The sequence below is a fragment of the Rhyacophila brunnea genome, unplaced genomic scaffold (genome assembly GCF_057557595.1).
Source record: "Rhyacophila brunnea isolate RB1 unplaced genomic scaffold, BYU_Rbru_1.0 scaffold_6, whole genome shotgun sequence".
Classification (NCBI taxonomy): Eukaryota; Metazoa; Arthropoda; class Insecta; order Trichoptera; family Rhyacophilidae; genus Rhyacophila; species Rhyacophila brunnea.
The window spans coordinates 8,894,118-8,915,505 of record NW_028233276.1 but is presented as its reverse complement, the minus strand read 5'-3'; the positions used below and the strand labels follow the sequence as shown (position 1 = coordinate 8,915,505).

Below are 21,388 nucleotides of genomic sequence, written 5' to 3'. Positions count from 1 at the left end.
AAATGCTACGACTTCGCCTTTTTAACACAACATTGCCTAAAACAGTCAAATAAACTTAAGAAAATACCATAATTAATAATGGCAGTAGGTACCTACATATTAGCTTATTGAATTTTGTTTTAAAATAATATATTTGTCTGAATCTGAATTCATTTTGAAATACAAATTTATTTGTTGGTTGTGTAACTGGCATTTTATTGAACTAGGTGTTTTTAAGGAGGAGAGGCATGCCAGCAGAGAACCTAGCGTAAAATACGAAGCTTCCAATTTGAGATTTTTTTTGATAATTTACAATTTCAACTATACCTTTTAATTAATAAATATGTATCTGAAAACATTAAAAATGTTTTTTTTTTAATTCAAAAATAAACTTAGTGCTGAGGTTTAACTTAAGTTTTTCCTTGATTTCAAAATTTACAAAGATATCGTGGTCAGACATTTCAGTCTACCAATTTGTCACCATAGTCTGCCAGAATTACTACTACTAGCTCCACCAAGTTTTTGTTTCTTATTTGATACAGCCATTTTTATATGTAGAAATGAAATTGTTTGTTACAGTTATTTATATCAGTTTGTATCAGTTTTACGCACAAATTGATACCAGATTGCTCCAATCAGATGAGACATTTTCTCATTACGGTGGTCTCAAGCATATCGATCAGAATTATAGGTTCGCGGCGCGGCTTTGTCCGCCGCCTGATCAAGTCAGTCCGTTAACACAATTAACACAGTTAACACATAATAACCGACCTATGCAATTATATATTTACATTAAACGTAATTCTTATTCTTGAAGAGTATTTGGCTGCTATTTTTTATACTTACAATGTGATCTATTATTTATGCATACATTTTGTAGTTTCCGTTTGCTAAATATTTTTGATAAAAATAATGTTAAAACCGAATAAAATACACATGACCATGTTTTGTTCTCTTCAAAATAAAACATTCGCGTGCCATGGAAAATCATCTCGCGTGCCACTACTGACACGCGTGTCATAGGTTCGCCATCACTGTTATACAACATGTCACAAACCCAACAAAATACGAACTTTTTAAAAGAATAAAATATTCCGTGACAACATTATACTGAAATAGATCACTTAAAAATGGCTGTTAAATGGGAAATGTTTAAAAGGGGAATAGATACGATTTGAGATAAAGTGAGACGATCTGGGATGGGTTAGTGGGGGAGGGGGATGCTTTAGTAGGACGTTATTGTATAACATACCTACCTACTGATTGATGCAAGTATCTTTTTACGATCACATTAAAAAACCTACTCGATCACCATACGAATTTTATTAAATAAATAAAAATGCTAATAATATGAGGAAAATCTATTAACACATTTCGTTATTATGAAATAACGATATTATTATTTTAATTTGTCCCTCTACTGTTGTAAGAAAAAAACACCTCCCGCCAAAGATTCGTCGCAACTCAAACCAGTCTATAAAACACTTTCGATTTCACTCTTCTTACTTAGTTGGATTATCAGTGACCATTCTTCATAATTAACCTCATCTTAGGTTATAATAATCACAATATACAAATCGTGAAAAATACAATACACACATATTTTTTTATAAAAGCTTAAAAAAAGTCTGCTTAGAACAAACACGTCGTGCAAATTACCTTTTTATTATTAAAAGTACCTAAATTATAAATTAAAGATGAAGGTTTCTCCAATATTTTTCATCTTTTCCTTGGCCTTTTTTGGTTTTGTGAATAGCGAAGGTACGACCGAGGATGTTCCCACAGTTGATGCTGAGAAAAATAAAAACCTTAGGGTTTTACTGATTCCTGCGGATGTATTAAGAGGTAATAAGTTTTGGTTGTTATTATTTTATTCTTATTAATATTGAATTTGACTAATACAAATGTCTACAGATGCAAACTTTTCTGTAATTCGTATACTCACGTAATACTAGTTAAAGGAAGTAAATTTAAACACATCATATATAGTGTTTCATTAAATACAAAAATATGTGTTCTAATTGATATAGATTTTATGCTATTATATTTGAGTCAGTTTTTGCGACCCGAGTTTAGCCTATCGGCATCTACAGGCACTATGCGTACTTTCCAATGGTAATACAAATGTACCTACACATTTAAATTTAAAATCTAACTCTATCAAGTAGGTACTCGATTGTATTAATTTAAAATATAATAATATGAAAATAGCCAATTATTAATACAAGGTGTTCACGATAGTACACTTAGATTACAAAAGTAATGCACGTCAAAATAAAAATATTAATCTTAGAATAAAATAAATAATACAATTAACTTTTAAAAGCGAATTAGTAAAACTGCGCTTTACTAAAAATGTCTACGTATTTTATTTAGTGAGTGTATTGATTAGTTGTGTAACCTTCACTATTATTGGTGATTGATAATCCTGATACAAGGAAACAATGTTAATCTCGAAGAGGTCATGGTTGCAATACTTGCAACTACGCATGCAATTGACAGGTGCTTATAAATTATTTCATTCAAAACATTAGGCTTTTATAAAACATTAGGCCACGTGAGATTATTAAGAAATTTCAATAGTGTGAAAAGCGAGTACGCCTTGAAGAATATACCATAATCCAAAATTATTAGTTGTTTTTATAAAGTCTTCAACAAAAGATTTCGAAAATTTTCGTTTGCACTTGGTCTAAAATAAGTTTTTTTCGAAACTTCGTCAGATTTCAGATAATGGATCCTATATTCAAGAATACTATGCACTCAAAAATATAGTGTACGTAAGATATTTGTATTATTTTATAGCTTAAATTGTCCTATGATGATTCCAATAAACTAATTTGCATGTAGAGCTGTATTTTTATGATGTAATTTAGGTAATCAACACAACAAATAGACTAAAAATAAAATGAAATGAAATAATATATCGCTATAACCGAGGTTGATCCACTAATAGATAACGGCCTCTGATAAGGCATAGTCCCAATATTGAAGCTCGATTTGATATAAATAAAAAGGATTTCAAGTTATACCTACACATTTATATTTTTATAAAAATCGATGTTTTTAAAATAAAAATATAAAAAATATTAAAACGATGGATTAGTCAAAAATCTGTACGAGAAAAAATATTAAACTTAATAAACTAAATTTTAATAATAAATATGACTATAAAATATAATGTAATAATAAGATGTGGTCCTGTGACAAATTCACATTTTATAACACTTTTTTACAACAGTTTTATTGTAAGTTTATCTTTTACTTAAAAAAAAACTTTTTAATGTTTTCAGATACTTACATATTTATTAATTAATACAGTTGAAATTGTATATTATAAAAAAATATCTCAAATTGCAAGCTTCGTATTTTTTCACTAGGTGGCTCTGTAGGTACAACTCCCCCTTAACACTCGAATAAGGGTTGAAAACCAGGAGTGCCTTATTTATCAATTGAATGAATAATTCAAAATTTCGTTCTACATAGTGTAGAAAATTATTTGCCGTTTCACTTTTGTACGCTCTTAAATCTCCCGATCACGACAGGGTTATTGCAAGCAATATTGACATAAAAATGTTATTATGGAATCAAAATAAAATTGAGATTGATAATAGTGCCTGTGCATGTGCATGGATTTACTGGCACCCATGTATATATTTTATCTACAATATCGCCATAATAACTTACTGTCTACACTTAAAAATGCTGACTGTCTCGCCAATCTCATTCTTCATTCTCAAGAGAGATGTGATGTCGTCATCGTATAAGTGCCATTTGACAGATTGTGAAAATTAATAAACGTTAAAAATGTTTTGCGTGGTGTGGTTAATTTTTTTCCGGCAGGTTTTCCATTACCGTCGTACTGCGCAAGGCACAAGTAACTGTCGCGTGAAAATTCAGAAGGTTCTGAACTTTTTTGATCCATGCATACAATTTTGCAACTTGCATGATAATAGTGTTTATACGTGCATTTTATCACGTTTTTATTAGCTCGTATTCTTGTTTGTCCAGTACAAATTTTTTTTTGTTTGTCCAAGATTTGTATTGGACGTTTGAAGATTTTTAACTAACTTCCCGACTAGCTAGACATTTGAAACTTTTAGAATATATCAGAACACGACGACAATGCACTTTTAATACTTTCAGCCATTTTTAAGCAGAATTAAATTCATTTTCAGTTAATTCTGTTTTATATGTTTCGGAAAAAAATCGTAAAAAGTAAAACACTATTATTGGTTGCTAAGGGGATCCAAGCAACTATATTATTAATATATACGTGCGTTACTATGGAAATCAATATGAAATGTCAAAATGACATTTCAGTATTCCATATTTATTCAGTATTTCTATCAAGTACAAAAAAAGTATTTATTAATACATAGAATTGTCAAGATTATTTATGATTCAACAGAAAATTTAAAAACGTGGAAATGAAAAGTTCTTTTTATCTTGTAATTATTCTTTTTATGGCTGCGATAATACGTACCTACTTACTGTCAGAAGTAAATCCATGTACGTGTAAGTTGGGTATTATACTAACAACAGTATCGAGAGACAGTATAAAACTGCAGACGCAAATATATAATGTAATATGTTATATTACATTATAATATGTGTATGATATTGTGTTATATTCTGAATCCTGCTGCCATACGAGAAAATTACTGAATGATAAAATTTTTATCATCTTATTTTATTTTTTATATTTAATATTGAACATTAAGAATGTATTATTAGCATAACGCCTTTTTGGACGTGAATACCTTATTACAGTTACCAAATTTAGCGTTATTTTATTATTTATTACCGTTATTGTTATGTTATTTTTAATTTAACGTTACCGAATGCCACTGTTAATACGACCAAAGATTTTTTATAATCTCAAAGTCAACGTAGAGTGCAATGCACTTATTAAAAAAAAAAAGATTTCTCTAGATGATATTGCATTTTGTTGGTTTGAAATGAAACAGTTGGTAACTGAAACTTTCAAATTTCTCTTGATTAAATATTATGTACTTACATCAAACGAAAAAATATTAATATATTGTACCTAATCGAATGCTATATACTTTATAATAATATATTGATAATCTTCAATTGTTCACTATTGATAATATAAAACAACTTTCTCATACAATCCACTGCCAAGTTAAATAATCGTTTAGATAAGATTTATAATATTCATTTGATTTCGCATTCGACATCGAATGAATAAACTGGTTTTTGACTTTCAACTACTGCTATTGGTAAAAGCTACATCAATAATTTATTATTCAAAGTCTATTAGCTTGTGTAATACTGAAGGTAAAGATCAAATTCATTAGCAGGTACAATAATAATACAATATATTAATATATTTGTATTTTACCATATATGACAAAATCATGTGAACCCGACGATGGCTCTAAATTAAGGGTAAGCAACCGTCAGCCGCTGGCTTAAGCCGCGTTGACACGGTCCAAGTATGATCCAAGTAGACTTGGATAGGAATAATTAGTATGAAGATGTCTCATCCAAGTGACAGCTTCATACTATTTACTGCTGTCACATGCTGGTACGGCGACAAATTTAGTCCATGGTTTTTTACCTTATTGAATATTTTCAATCATCACTATCTCTATAAATCCAATGATGGAGAGTGCTCCCTCTTTTGTGTGAGTATTTTGAATTATTATTCATTAATCATGCTAATTACAATTAATTCGAACAGTTTCAACGTGTGCATACGTTAAAATTACTTGCGATATACATCCATTGACAATATTTTGAACCAAACTCAACCAGTAGACCATATATAATAAACGTAAACACCAGACATAGATAATAATTAAATAGAAAATTCACAGAGAAAACCACTAAAAATAAAGTACACGCGATTTTGACGTGATTCGAAAATGTGTAGGCCTGTAGAAAATAGAAAAAAACGTTCACTGACTATTGTAGTTCATGGTGTAGCACGATACGCGTGAGATGATCACATTGATGTTTTGGCGATTTTGGCAGATTTTGCTAACTGATAATCATGAGCCCCACATCCTGAACCGGGCCCCCAGGCTAAGATCTTTGGCGCCCCCCCCTACCTATCGCTAAGGATAAAGGTAGTGTGACGCTCAATAGTAGCAGTTTCCAAAATGGTGTACACGGTAAAATGAATGTATTTAGTGTTTTTTTTTTTTACATATTTTAATACATCCATTTGAATCATGGAGTTGTCGAGTACCTACCGACACACAATTTAAAATTTTATAATTATTTATCATACAACCACAAAATTTTAAATAGTAGCAATATTGAAGGAAGCAGTCGACTTTTTTTTACTATTAAAGCATATTTGTGATGTGAGTTTATCTTACTTATCTGGTGGACTCACCTCGCCGGGCCCCTCCTGAGCCCGGGCCCCCAGGCTAGAGCCTTGTCAGATCCCCCCTTGTGGGGGCCATGCTGATAATGTTCGTTTAAAGATTCAAAATATGCTATGGGATAGGTAAGAAAAACGACTTTACATATTTTTAACCCGTATCGGTAGCTTACTGTGACAGCACGTGGCAGCACATAACGTGATGCTAATGTATTTGAGGCATAAGGCGTTGAAGACTACCACTTATTAGATGAAGCCTAAATGTAATCCTGACGACATTGACTTAAAATAACCTGTAAGACATTTCACGTCGAGATTTAATTTGTAACCAATTTCACACTATGATCTGCTATCTGCCAAAACTGGCAAGAATTTCAATACAATTTTGGATTCACTCAATCAGTCGATTTCAAAAATAATAAATACATTTAACATGTAGCTATTGCATATTATATACAGCTGGAAACTTGCATGTGTTACGGATGTTATCGTTTCTTAATTTATTAAAATAAATATAATATTAAGATTATGTAAATATATAATTAATTATAAAACTTTCCTCTTCCATGTAAAGAAAGATCTAGTAATGTTTGAGGAATTATTCATAAAAAACTGGTATCATTAAAAATTTACTGACCTATTACTATGTACTGTGAATCTATTTGAATATTTTAATCTTGTTGTTTGAAATATTCTAGTCAAAAAATTTCCCGGTTTATAAGGACATCCACTAGTCGGAAAATATCCGTGCGAATTTAGAATCTACCTGTAAAGTCGCCCAGTGTCATCATTGAACAAGCTAACAAGCAGATTGTAAACAATCTACCGAGAAAAGTTAAAAGCCGGTCAACTTTACACGCTACACGCCGGCGTGTGGGCCTACTGCGTCTGTGCAGTAGAGCGCAGTAGCAACTTCCCGGTAAAAAAAACGAACTACGCTCTGTCAAAACAGTCGCTGGCTTGTGGCTTCTCAGCGAATGGAAAGTTTTGTGTGTCATAATCACAATCGCAGTAGCTGAATCGCCCGCTTTTAAATTCGCCAATAAACAGCTCGTAAAGTAGCTTAATGTAATTGACGCACAACGTATGAATCTAAAAAGAAAAAATGTTTTAAAACAGTGTAAAAATTAATAATGTTTTATTATTTAATTGAAATAAATCGCAGTTTCTTATACTGTTTTTGTGCTAAGAAAAATATTTATCCGAAAAGTTTATTTTCTAGTACATATTTTTGTAACTTTAATAATAATTATTATCTTTATTACTATATTATTATTATTATTATTATTATTATTAATATTAACATAATTCCTTTAGTTTCCTTCCTGCTGCTAAACTGAACACGGTATCATTCGCAAGGTCCCCACGTCCTGAAGCGGCCCCCTCAGCCAGGAACTTTGGCGGGGCCTTTTACCTATTGCTATGTTTAAGGGCAGTGTGATACTGTGCAGTAGCGTTTTCCAAATGTTATTCAAGGTTAAATTAATGATATTAATACTATAAACCGAAGGTACTTGATGGAATTTAAATTTAAATCCATTAGAAGTAAAATGAATAGTATTCAGTATTTTGTGTAGTACATCCACTTGAATTATGGTTAGTTGTCAGTAAAATATAAAATCACTTGTTAAGTATTGATACAAAATAGTCAAAAATCATCATCATCATCATCATCAGCCTGAATCTATCCACTGCTGGATGAAGGCCTCTTCAAGTTGCTTCCACTTCTCTCGGTCCTGTGCATTGCGTTGCCACGTACTTCCGCAGAACTTTATCATTTCATCGATCCAGCGGCCTCTATGTCTACCTTGTGGACGTTTTGTACTTCTTGGATACCACTGGATGACTAGATTTGTCCAACGATTGTCTCTTCTTCGAGCTATGTGTCCAACCCATCTCCATTTAAGGCTTTTAATAAACTCTATTACATCGCAAACCCTTGTCTGCTTCCTTATCCACTCATTCCTCTTTTTGTCCTTTCGCGTTATGCCCAGCATGCACCTCTCCATACCACGTTGTGCTACTCTAAGTTTCTGGATCTCTCTTTTACTTAGGGTCCATGTTTCACACGCATATGTCATCACGGGAAGCACACACTGGTTGAACACTTTGCGCTTTAGGCACAGTGAAAGGTCACTTTTGAAGACATTATTCAGGCGGCCAAAAGCACTCCAGCCTAGCTTTACTCTGCGAACAATTTCATCAAATATACATCCATCTATAGATACTTGTTGTCCCAGATAGATGTAGCTTTTCACCTGTTCGAGCTGAGTGCCATTGATGAGGATCTCTTTTTTACAATCACATATTTTAAAAAGTTAATACTCTTGAAGGAAAATAGCGCCGTAGTCGACTTTTTTTTACTATTAGAGGAAATTTGTAGTGTATCTTTATCTCACTTATCTAGTTAACCTGCTACACCAGCCCCCCTGAGTCTGGGCCCCCATACTAGAGCCCTGTCAGCCCCACCCTTGTGGGGGCCATGGTAATTTGTTACTAAGATATCTGAAAATCTATATGGATAAATAATATTTGTATTGAAAGTCACGGTTAAATTCCGGGTTAATAAAATTGCAACAATCATTGTCAACATTCCCAAAATTGCAATCAAAATTCTGTGACATCTGCGTTTTACTGAGAACGGGTAGGACAATATCATTCTGCCCAAATGCCTTAATATCATGTGTATCTTAGTGTCGTTTTGCGGTAGTGAGTAGGGATTCCAATCCCGGGATCTCGAGCTATTTTCGATACCTATGAATCCCCGGGATTTATAAACATAATCCCGAAACTTTCGGGATTGATTTTTTTATCAATTTTTATGGAAAATAACATAAAACCGAAAATATAACAGAAAAAATACTTTTAATAACAAATAACTACATCAGAATTTTCACATAAAGTAATAAAAATGAGAAAAATAGGAAAAAAACAATGCTTTGCACTATTAACAAAGTAATTCCACCATGATCTCCTACGTTTTAGGTTTTAGGTCAGTTTCATATTTGGACTAATTAGATTTATGAAACGGAAAGGCCATAAGTACACCATGATTTTGCTATAGGTACTATTTTAAATCTCGCTAGCCCATTCATTAAGTCTTTACTATCAGAAACAGCAATCTCATATTAAATTCACATTATTATTTATATTACAATATTATTTACTCCATTAAACTTATGTATTTCAAAGATTGAACGTATATAAATATTAACAATAAGTGTCTTAAATAGTATAAATTATACTAAATTTATTTTTGACCGATTTTATCAATGTTACGTGTAAATATAAAATTTTTATATTAAACAATGAGAAAAAATGCCAATCCCGGGATTGTCAAATTGTAATCCCGAAATCCCGGGATCAGAATTTTGGCTCGGGATTGGATTCCCTAGCAGTGAGTAATGTTACCTTATGAAGATTCCGAGCAAACGTGTGGTGAAGTATGCATATTTAAAATGCTTGCTGTGTATGGTTAGGAATGACTTTAAAAGTAACGAATATGTAGGTAGATAAGAGAACTTTACTAACTGCGTAGACTCGTATCACAGTTAAAGATGCGATGTTAAGCATAGGTCAGAAAGATACTGCGGATAAAAGAGTTTCAACCAGCAGGGCTATTCTAACATATCACATAGCTACAAAATCAATAAAAATAAGTGATATATAGGTATGCTATATCGACAGTGAATTATCTCGGAATATGAACTGCCAGGCGTGACGTTTTTTTAACTCTGATGGACTCGTTACTTGCTTAGAGCTAGATAAAGAACGACAAAATTAATACTAAAATTGCGTAGCACGCCAAGCCAAAATTGGCATATTACACTCCCACTAGCTGTGAAATGTCATTGATTACGTGAAATATTTTCACGTAATAAAGTCAATATACCATTGCAAAATTTAGAATATACGATGTAGATGATATACCTATTATATTTTAAATGCCATATATTATGGCGAAGGGTGGAGGAAGGCTGTTAAAATCCGCCATAAATTTAATGGTGCACACTAAACTTTGTCAGTCATACGTATTTGTTTTCATTGAAATAAGACTGATTTACAGATGGTGTTGGTTAGTTTTTAAAATTCAATTAAACCCTACGAAGCCAAGCCATAATCGATAATAGTCAAAAAATACTCCTCTATTTATAAAATATTCTAAAATTATGCAATTAAATTATACATAACTTTGAATATTTTATAGAAAAAATAATATGTTTTATCTAATATAGTTTGGTTCAGGCAAGACTTTGAATTTGTGTAAACAATATGTGTAATATGTATTCTTAGTCCAACGAAAACAAATACGTATGAATGAAAAAGTGTGCATAATTTTGTTGCATCGCCCAAAATATACCAAAACTATTATGGTTTGATTTAGGTAACCAACACCATTGGTAAAATTGTAGTCTTAGTTCGATAAAAACAAATACCTACGTATGACTAATAAAGTTCAATGTGCACTATTTATGGCGAATCTTAACAGCCTACCTTCACCCTTCGCTACTGCCATATATACTACAACAATAAAACTGACCAACTACAAAATTCCCGTTCTTAATTTACGTTGAACAGGCGTTAAAATGACCTAAAATAAAACTGTCAGTGGCATGTTGTACATATGCGCTGTTAAGTGTTAACTTTCATTTTAGATAACCACCTTGGATAAAGAATTAACTCGAGATATATCCGTGTAATTTCGGACTTTGAAAAATAATGGGAATGTTTTAATTAAAGTTACTTAGTTGAAAATAGTCCCGATGTAATGCTTTTTCTTCAAGTCAACCAGTGGGTCTATTCTATGCTTATCGACCGCTAAAGTGATAAAGTGAAAAATATTATCAAACTTAGGGTAGGTTTGTATCAAAATATTAGCACTTATTGTAACAATTACACGAAGCCGGTTTTTATTGTTGCAATAAGTGCTATATTTTAACAGCACCTATCTTGCTGCTGTTAAAATATCGCACTTATTGCAACAATAAAAACCGGCTTCGTGTAATTGTTACAATAAGTGCTAATATTTTGATACAAACCTACCCTAAGTTTGATACTATTTATCAATTTAGTGTTCGATAAGTATAGAATAGACCCACAGGTCTCAGTGGCGGGGATATTATGGAGGTATGACGTATGTAGACAGGCGAGTGATGAAGATTCTTGGAGGCGTCGAATTGTGTCAATATGCTCCACCTATGGAGCGAATAAATTTTGTGTAAAGATCAGCATTATGCTAGTTAATTAATTTATTTTCAGAACAGAAGATTTAGAATGACTAGTGTCGACATTTTCTAATGGCATAATAATATTCAACATCTGTCCCTAACATCGCGTAACTGATTTCAAAATCAACCTTTACAAAATTTATTCAATAGATTTTTTTATTTTTATAAAATTACTTATGTGACATTTCACCACTTTTTCTTGGAATTTTAATTTTCTTGTTGCCCTTCGAAGAGAAATAAAATATTTTCAATCATTACCTATTAATTATGACGTATTGCCCTTTATATTGCCCTCTCCTACCGAAAGTTCATCGAAATTAGTTTTTTTTGCAATATATATTAATGAGAAGATCATCAAAATTCTAATAAAATTAAATAGAAATATTAATATTAATATTTTTATACTATCATTCGAAGTTTTAACAGTATGAAACAATGGTATATTATATATTTTGATTTTTGTCAGTAATACTTTTATTAAATATAATATATTATAATTATCTATCCACTGCTGAACGAAACCTCTCACCTAGATAATTCTACTCCTCTCGGCCCTCGGCATTGCCACGTATACTCTAATTATTCCAGAGTGGCAGTATGAGTGATTCGCAGTAGTGTTGCCAAAAACATGCCAGACGGGGTATGAAAACAAGCTATTTGGCATAAAAACGCTAGATTTTATGAAAATAAATATGCCAGTAAATTTACTTATTCTACCAAGAAAGTATCTAGTCAATACCTTTGCTTTCGCGTATCGAAAAAAAGTGCAAAAATCGAAAAAATGTCGATACGTGTAAAAACCACGCATTTTAACAGAAGTAGGTACGTATTTCAAAATTAACAACAAATACCTACCTACCTATATTGTGTCAATGGCATTCAAGTTTAGTTTCATGTTTGAAGACGAGAGCTTCTTTCTTGTATGTCCTACATTGTATACACAGAGAATTAAAGAACATAGGTACCTACCTTTTAGATGTATAATTGTAAAATTATTATTTTATATACGCGGAAATTCGGAGTAATATACAAAAACATTAAAATAAATGAAGTATGAAATTGTTTTAAATTTCTCACTAAAATAGGTAGCGACCTACATGCATTACCTCAGTTGGGGGGCATGGTCTAAAAAGATCGTGGCTAGGCGATGCGCGGATTGCGGGTCGCGGGTGCAAATGACGCATGCCGAACGAAATATAATTTGTCATATAAATCCAACATGCGTCCATTTAATGTTCTGTTTATTGTTCTATTAGTAATAATAATAATATATTCATTGACATGTTTCCTTTTTTAAGTAAATGGATAACGTATTTAGTAATCTTTACACGATTTAAGAATTAATACCCCCGACACCATCACAAAACAAATTGACGTATTCACACCTCGACGTTCGCTCTCTGAATGCCAGCGAGTCCAAAATTTCGTCGCGCCTATAGTTGAAAATTATTTGTCATTTCACTGATGTATCGTCGTAGGTAGGTATCTGATAATTAGAAATTCGATGCGCATCAAAATAAATAAACTAAATATCTAGCATTTTATCAACATATTTAAAGCTGTTGGAGGCATTACAAAACGCTAGTAAAAACGCAACAAGCCAGATGCGTTTACAACAAACTAGACCCCTATCGAAAAATTCTCAACGATGATTCGCAGGTGTATTATTGGTGACGATGAATATTTTTCAATGCAAAGCATGTTTTTTTGTGATTTTACCGAGGCTTTGACTGCGATTCGCTATCATATCGCCTCTTCTCTTCTAGAAGGGGATCCGTCGATCAGCTCCTCACTCCTATTCTGTTAAATAACTTTGCAATTTTGCCTAGCTCTTCCGTCTTACCCACCGCCAGGACACCTCTCAATTCGTCGACATTCTCATAGTTATCTGCAATTTGCAACTGTACTCTGTGAAGTTCATATTTAGGGCATTGTAGTGCTATATGTACAATGTCCTCTAAAACATGACATTCATCGCAGAGTTGCGATTCGCTTCTTCCCATGAGGACACCAAATCTTTTACCCATTGTGTGCCCTGTTCTTAGCCTCAGTATTAACTTAAGCTCATTCCTCGTCAAAGGAGACTCTACAAACCAGGGCACCTCTCGTGGTGATGGTAGAATACACTTACTCCATTTCCCCATTTCTAATGATGCCCTATGGTGAAAATCTATCCACATACTTTGGCCCATTTTCTTTATAGCCTCATTCCAGTCCAGGTTTTATGGTATCCACTGATATGGTACCCCTGAATGGTCAGTTTCCTTTGCCAGATCATCCGCCCTTCATTGCCCTCAATACCCATGTGCGATGGGATCCATTGACGGCATAGATCTCCTCTATTTTTCTTGGCGTCTATCTGGTCAAGGATGTGGTATGCTATAGTTTTACTGTTATGTGAGCGAGTTGCTGCGGCAAGATGTTGTAAAGCGCTTTTGGAGTCTGTTAATATGACAGCGGATTGCGCCGAGAAATCAACGCTTAAAGTGTATTTAATTGCTTCGTTTATTGCGATGAGCTCCACCGTCATTATTGCAAAGCATGTTTAATTTATTCTTTCTTCACACCAATTCTTTGTAAAACTGCTATGTATGTAATCATATCACGCCAAATCAGACTACTCATAATATTGTAAAATGCATTTGATGCTATCTTAATTAATAATACACGATGAGTTAACCGTGTTCTTTGTAGAAATATACATCTTTAAGCAAATACCAGATCCATACGTATATTATGCAATGTCAAATAATATTATAACTTTAAATTTAGAATAGTTACTTAAATATAATTACATAAAACTAATGCAATATTGTGAGAAGTGCAAACAGAACGGAACATTTCTGCTTCCTTGCTTGCACTAATAAGAGGTGTGACATAAATTATCTTTACAGCCTGTTATAATACTACTAACATTACTGAAAATGAGAATGGTTTTATAGTACATAAATATTATAATGAGGTTGCAGTAATAATATAACGAGTTTCAAAACGAAGCAAACTTTAGGTATCTACTCAATTAAATTAGTATTGTAATAACAATCCACAATAATATTATTATACTATGTTACAATATCGTCACCTCAATACTACAACTAGATAACTTAATTTTCACTATTTTTGAGATAACTATTGAACAAGAATTTACATTTCCTTCTCTACAAAATGATAAAACTTGGTAGGAACTGCATTAATTTTATGTTTTAAAATATTAGATAACTTTAAAACCATAAATACATTAAATTAATAAAATAATATATCCACAATATTTTTTCATACAATTGAACATTATTATTAATATTTTGTTCCCAATTAGACAAGCACAACTTTCCATTTTTATTTTAAATAATAATTATAGCCTAGCTAGATTATTTATATTAATCAAGTAAAGTTTAAATTTCATTTTCACAACAATGACCATATCAGAGTTATCTAGTTGTAGTATTAAGCTGGTAACAATATAAATATTATTTAATAAAATTAAACATACTTTACTCATTGTGTAAATGATAATAAATTACGAGTCGTGAGAGATATTATTAAGGCGATGTCTTTACCTAAAAGAGGTGCCTAGCGGAAAAATACGAAGCTTGCAATTTGAGACATTTTTTTGATAATTTACAATTCATTTCAACCGCGTTAATGTGAATTGTAAAATGTGAATTTGTTGAATTGGACTCCATTTTATTATTACATATATTTTATGGTCATTTTGTATTATTAAAAATTAGTTTATTAAGTTTTATAACCATCGCTTAAGAGATTTCTGACTAATTCATAGTTTTAATATTTTTTATATCTATTTTAAAAAACGTCGATTTTCAAAAAAAATATAAATGTGTATAACTTGAAATCCTTTTTATTTATATCAAATTTTATTTAGGTATGGTCCCAATATTGAAGCTTTCTATATTGTAATCATTCATAATAGTATATAATATCTACCTTTCGAGTTGTGTATTATTTTATACAGTGTTTTTCTTTTAATTTTCTTCTAGATTTTCCTGGAGTGTGCTTCGCGTCCACCCGTTGCGCGACAGTGAAACCTGGCGATACGTGGGAACTCGGTGCCATATGCGGCCGTTCCACCTGCATCGTCTCCGAAGACGAGCCCCCAAGACTTCTAGAACTGGTGGAGGACTGTGGTGCTACTCCTTTGCCAAACCCCAAGTGCAAACTTGACTTAGGTAGTAATATTGACCAAGGACATCTTACTTTCTTCTGTCCTATTCTCTTCCTTACCTAAATAATTAATTTAATTTAATGAATGGTTAAAGACAGAATAAATGAAAATATCTGCCAAATTTTAAGAATCCATAATATGTCTACAGCAGAAACAATGATTTAGATTTTTATATTCTGTTCTTGATTCTATACCCGGTGATGTCTTACCCGGATGTAAGTCACAGACCCATGCATGCCGGGCTATAAAAAATAAGTGTGTATACACGCTATACTTTACACTCACTACACTAGGTCGGTTGTTTTAAATAAATTAATATATTGTATACAAAATACTGCCATCTCTTGTAATCCTGGTGACGTTCTTAATCGATATACAATAATTAGTCTTCATGACATACTTTTAATAATTTCTAAATAATAATGTTTCGAAGGTTTTATTTTTTCATAGAAATTTGTGGCCCGCTGGGTACCACTATTCTAATGCATCCCAGCATTTAAAGGGTATATTAGATATATTGTGATATTATATGTAAATTTTATATGATTTACTGAAAGCTAGTGTGTTTTTGTGATTGTTTAATTTATACTACTATAATACGGTCATTGGTCGTCATGGCCTGTTTAGAGTGAAAAAGAATATATTATTATATGAATATAAATAATATACATGTCTGCCAAAAGAGCAATACATTTCTGAGCGTTTTCTGTTTCGTACGTTTGATCAAAAAGTTTTATACTTTTTGGCAAGATGTAATATGTACATATTATTAATACTAAAAAACTTAATGCTTGAAATCAAAATATTCGTCGCAGCACAAAAGTGGCAATAAAAATATGTTTAGTTTAAATTTAGTACACAAAAACTGATTATTTGAGACACAGCAACGATTGCCTAAATTCTTACATTTGTGAATTTGTGGAAACATACTAAGGATCATTCCGTGATTAGCTAATTTTTTTTTTTTAATTTCAGAAAAGACTAACAGGACCGCTTCATACCCATTTTGCTGTCCAGTCTTTACTTGCGAAGATGGAGCAAAACTGGAATATCCTGAGCCACTCCCATCAGCTGTAATTGAAACTTTAGATGAAACCAAAGCAGAAGAAACCAAAGCCTAATAGTTTGGGCAAACAGTTAACAACAATTTAGTTGGGATTATAAATTATATACTAATACGACCTGTTTGTCAATAAATAATCATTATTTTTTCTGACTTGTCTCCTAAAGTTGCATCTACAGTTGACACAAATATTTAGGTATTATCATCCTGATATAATTACCACACATCCTAACTTGACAAGTCATCTTGAATAGAATCAATGTTTAAAAATATGTCGCTCACTACTATATATAAATTTAAATGCCAGTTCACACCGATGTTACAGTAAGGGCTCGGCTCACCTGTAAATGCAGCTTAATGTTGGATGACGTCATCAATGATACGTACACACCAGTTTCGAAGGGTGGGGATAGGCTGTTGAGATCCATCCAGTGTTGCCATCTTTTTCTATGTTGATTATAGGACAAAGGCAAAGACAAATATAGTATAGGAACAATTTTCGACTTGAATCCTTTAAAATTATATATTTTGGCATATTTGGCGCAAAATTATAGTATTTTACATTTTTCGCGGAATCAAAATTATAGTATTGTACCTACTATAATTAAAGTACGGTTGGCAACACTGGATCCGTCATAAATAGTGCACTCTATGCTTTGTCAGTAATATTTATTTGTTTTCATTGAACTAAAAATACAAAATGCAGATGGTGCTGGTTAGTTTATAACCACACCGTCATAGTGGAGATCTGACAAAAATAGTGTACACTGTAGTTCTTCATTGAATTAAGAGTACTCATTGTATATTATGGTGTTGGTTAGTTTTTAAAATTCATATTTCCCCTGCCTAAACCAAAAAGAATGATTTTATGGCATAATTTTAGATATTTTATGTGTAGAAGAATATTTTTTGACTATTATCTCCAATGACATTAATATGGACGAAGCATCTAGAAAATAAAATGACACTCACTTTGTGTCGGGTCTGCCGGATGGCGAAATTCATATTTTAATATCGGTGTCCTACGCTCAAATGAACATTCTGCTTGCAAGCGGTCTGGCGACACCGCTGGGTCTGCCCATACAAAATTTCTGACTGTCAGGTTTCGACTCCACCGTTATTATTGTGTTACAAAATGCCAATGTGCCTAGTTAAAAATTGTAAAAAAATCTACTAAACACTCCAAGAAAGATGGGATATCACTTTTCATGTGTTAGTATTATTTATTATTTATAAAATGCCATTTTAAGATAATGTTTATTCAATGCAATTGAATGACAGAAACCATTGGACAGTCGCCTGTGATGCGCTGGCTCACTTGCGTCTAATCTCCGAAAAGTCGTAAGTAACTGAGAATCTGTTTCTAACGCAATGAGTCATGACACTAATACGCCATTACAATAAAGGTTATATTACTATAAATTCTCGAAGCTTGTATCGCATAATGGAAATGGATACGTCATATGGTCACGTGACATCTACCTATACATCTGTGAATGACTTTCATGCACAATTTCTCGTGCGCGCCGGTATGAAGTGAGTTGTCCATTTAATATGTCATTGATTATCTCTTATAGCTTGGTATACGTTGGTATTAATTGAATTTTAAAAACTAACCAATACCATCTACACTATGTACTCTTAGTTCCATATTATAAACAAATAAGTATGACTAACAAAATTTAGTATGCGCTATTTATGTCGGATCTCAACAGCCTACTCCCACATACTTCACTACTTGTACATTATATACATCAATATTTATTTTAATCATATTGATGTACATGTGATTATTATTTTAATCAACTAAAAATAATTTAAACTAATAAATTATTCTGTACATTGCACATTTTTTGAAGTGAAAATAAATATTATATTATTCTTACGGCTTATTCAAATGTTGTTTTATTTCATAATAAATACTCACCGATTTGTCACCCAGTTCCTCTTACCTTCAGTGACAGATAATAAAATGAAATTTAAACGAAAACACATTTTATTATAACATTTGTGTAACTTCGACCAACAGTAAAATCTTTTACGATTAGCAACATCTATAATAGGTCAGATTACATAATATCACAAGATATCAAAACAGGCTCTCACACAGAAAAATTGATTTATGGGATCCATTTTGAAAAAGATATACCAAATATTTTTAATAACTTTAACCGGTTCTATGCCTTCAGCGAGTTTTCTCGCTCTATGAGGCCGTGCAGGCCGCACATACAAATTTTGCAAGTTATCTCGTTCGATTTCCACTGTCGATTGATTTCCATAATTTAAAAAATTAAACACAGAGTGACATCTGTTTGAATAGTTATGAAATACTAAGTCACAAATTGTCGGTATTACAACGATTTTAGTAAGAACTTCGCTATACATTCAATGTGTGTCGTTAAAAATCTGCGACCTATCAGTTACTGTCATAGTAATATTGTGAGGCATAGAATATATAAGCATAGGCGCCGGGAGAAGGTAGGGATAAGAAATTCTAGCAGGTACTACTGACTTCTATATTTATACTGCCTACTAGGTACATATAGCTTCTCATCACTTTAATCGCTGACCCTCGAAATTTTCCAGTTATATTCCCTATACCCAGACACTTCACATGTTGAGTCTGGCTATAAAAATCTGTCCTGTAGGTATAACTAACGGTGTTCATTGACGAATTATTGCGAGCTGTCGCATCCACAAGTGGTTATCGAATGCGCGTAGCTTAACTGTACTTACAGATATCCAAAATATTTTTTATAGATTTAAGAGGTGCCGGGAGGAGGTGGAGTTAAGGAAATCTAGCAGGTGCTACTGACTTCTACATTTATACTGCTTACTAGGTACATAATTATAGCTCCTCATCACTTTAATCGCTGACCCTCGCAATTTTCCAGTTATATTCCCCGTACCCAGACACTTCACATGTTGAGTCTGGCTGTAAAAGTCGGTCCTGTAGGTATAACTAACGGTGTTCATTAACGAATTATTGCGAGCTGTCGCATCCACAAGTGGTTATCGAATGCGCGTAGCTTAACTGTACTTAAAGATATCCAAAATATTTTTTATAGATTTAAGAGGTGCCGGGAGGAGGTGGAGTTAAGGAAATCTAGCAGGTGCTACTGACTTCTACATTTATACTGCTTACTAGGTACATAATTATAGCTCCTCATCACTTTAATCGCTGACCCTTGCAATTTTCCAGGTATATTCCCCATACCCAGATACTTCACACGTTGAGTCTGGCTATAAACACCTGTCCTTTAGGTATAACTAAGGGTGTTCATTGACAAATTATTGTGAGCTGTCGCATCCACAAGTGGTTATCGAATGCGCATAGCTTAACTGTACTTAAAGATATCCAAAATATTTTTTACAGATTTAAGAGGCACCGAGAGGAGGTGGGGTTAAGAAAATCTAGCAGGTGCCACTGACTTTTACATTTATACTGCTTACTATGTACATAATTATAGCTTCTCATCACTTTAATCGCTGACTCTCACAATTTTCCAGGTATATTCCCCATACCCAGACACTTGAGTCTGGCTATAAACATCTGTCCTGTAGGTATAACTAACGGTGTTCATTGACGAATTATTGCGAGCTGTCGCTTCCACAAGTGGTTATTGAATGCATATGGCTTAACGGTCATAATTATTAAGATCGTTAGTGTCCCCTCTGCGCTGTCTTGACTTTTAAACATGCCACACCTGAATATTAAAGCATACATTGGATGCCCTATATAGTTGTCAACTTGTCAGTTTATGAGTGCCACGGGTGTTCCATGGCCACAGGCCTTCCATGTTGTCGAATGCCGAGAGGAGTGGGGCCAACCCATTTGACAGCCAAATCATCCGGATCACGATCCTCGGCCATGAGATGCTGATGAAGAATAAGAAGCAATGTTGTATTTATCTAAATGATTTGTATTTTTTCCGTTTCTGGGGGGCGTCTGGACCCAAAAACCTTTTGTGTGTGCGCCTGGATCAACCTGATTTATAACCGACATAGTAGATTTTTTTCCAGTGACATCTAGCGGCAGAATATGAAAGTAGCAATTTATAATTTAGCAATACGCATTTATACATTTAAAAAGAAAAGTATTTTTTTTTTATTAAGAGACAAAAACACTGTTGTAAAATGTGTATTCATTGAACATGTATGTTTATTAACTACATAAATCTTTTATGATTATAATTATTCAACATTGAAATTTAGTTTGATAAGTTCTCTCAATGATTTCTATGAGATTTTTTAATGATTCATGGTTACCAAAATGTTTACAAACGTCCAACAGGCAGTCTTTGCCGCTACAGTAGAGTATACGCTTTATAACTTTGCACTTTTTACTACACTGATACGGCCCCCTCTTTGCCAGATTATCTCGCATAAAATTAGATCAAATGATATTCACTTGTATTAATATGTAGTAATAAATAAATAGATAACATATTGACTGTAAAAAGAAAAAAGGGCGTAACCCTCAGTTTTTTCAAAATAGGTTTTAAGCATAATAACCTTGTAGATGACTAAATACACGTTGTGTCCAAAGGATTTAAGGTGACGCATCAGTGAAACGCCAA

The 21,388-nt window shown here is 32.7% G+C and overlaps 1 protein-coding gene across 1 annotated transcript; it reads left to right on the top strand.

The window, feature by feature from the left end:
- The first annotated feature begins 1,450 nt into the window (after positions 1-1,450).
- LOC147065173 (uncharacterized) lies at positions 1,451-18,698 on the top strand. The gene is made up of 3 exons (XM_085956623.1): positions 1,451-1,824; positions 15,561-15,749; positions 16,721-18,698. Exons 1-3 carry the CDS (start codon positions 1,677-1,679, stop codon positions 16,864-16,866), a joined length of 483 nt encoding a protein of 160 aa, XP_085812749.1. The 5' UTR covers positions 1,451-1,676; the 3' UTR covers positions 16,867-18,698.
- The last annotated feature ends 2,690 nt before the right edge of the window (positions 18,699-21,388 follow it).

What these genes read in the sequence shown, in the direction of transcription:
- LOC147065173 (XM_085956623.1), top strand. Translation starts at nt 1,677, where the DNA reads ATGAAGGTTTCTCCAATATTTTTCATCTTTTCCTTGGCCTTTTTTGGT. An exon ending in TCCTGCGGATGTATTAAGAG is followed by an intron (nt 1,825 to 15,560) that starts GTAATAAGTTTT and finishes ATTTTCTTCTAG; the next exon opens with ATTTTCCTGGAGTGTGCTTC. An exon ending in CAAGTGCAAACTTGACTTAG is followed by an intron (nt 15,750 to 16,720) that starts GTAGTAATATTG and finishes TTTTAATTTCAG; the next exon opens with AAAAGACTAACAGGACCGCT.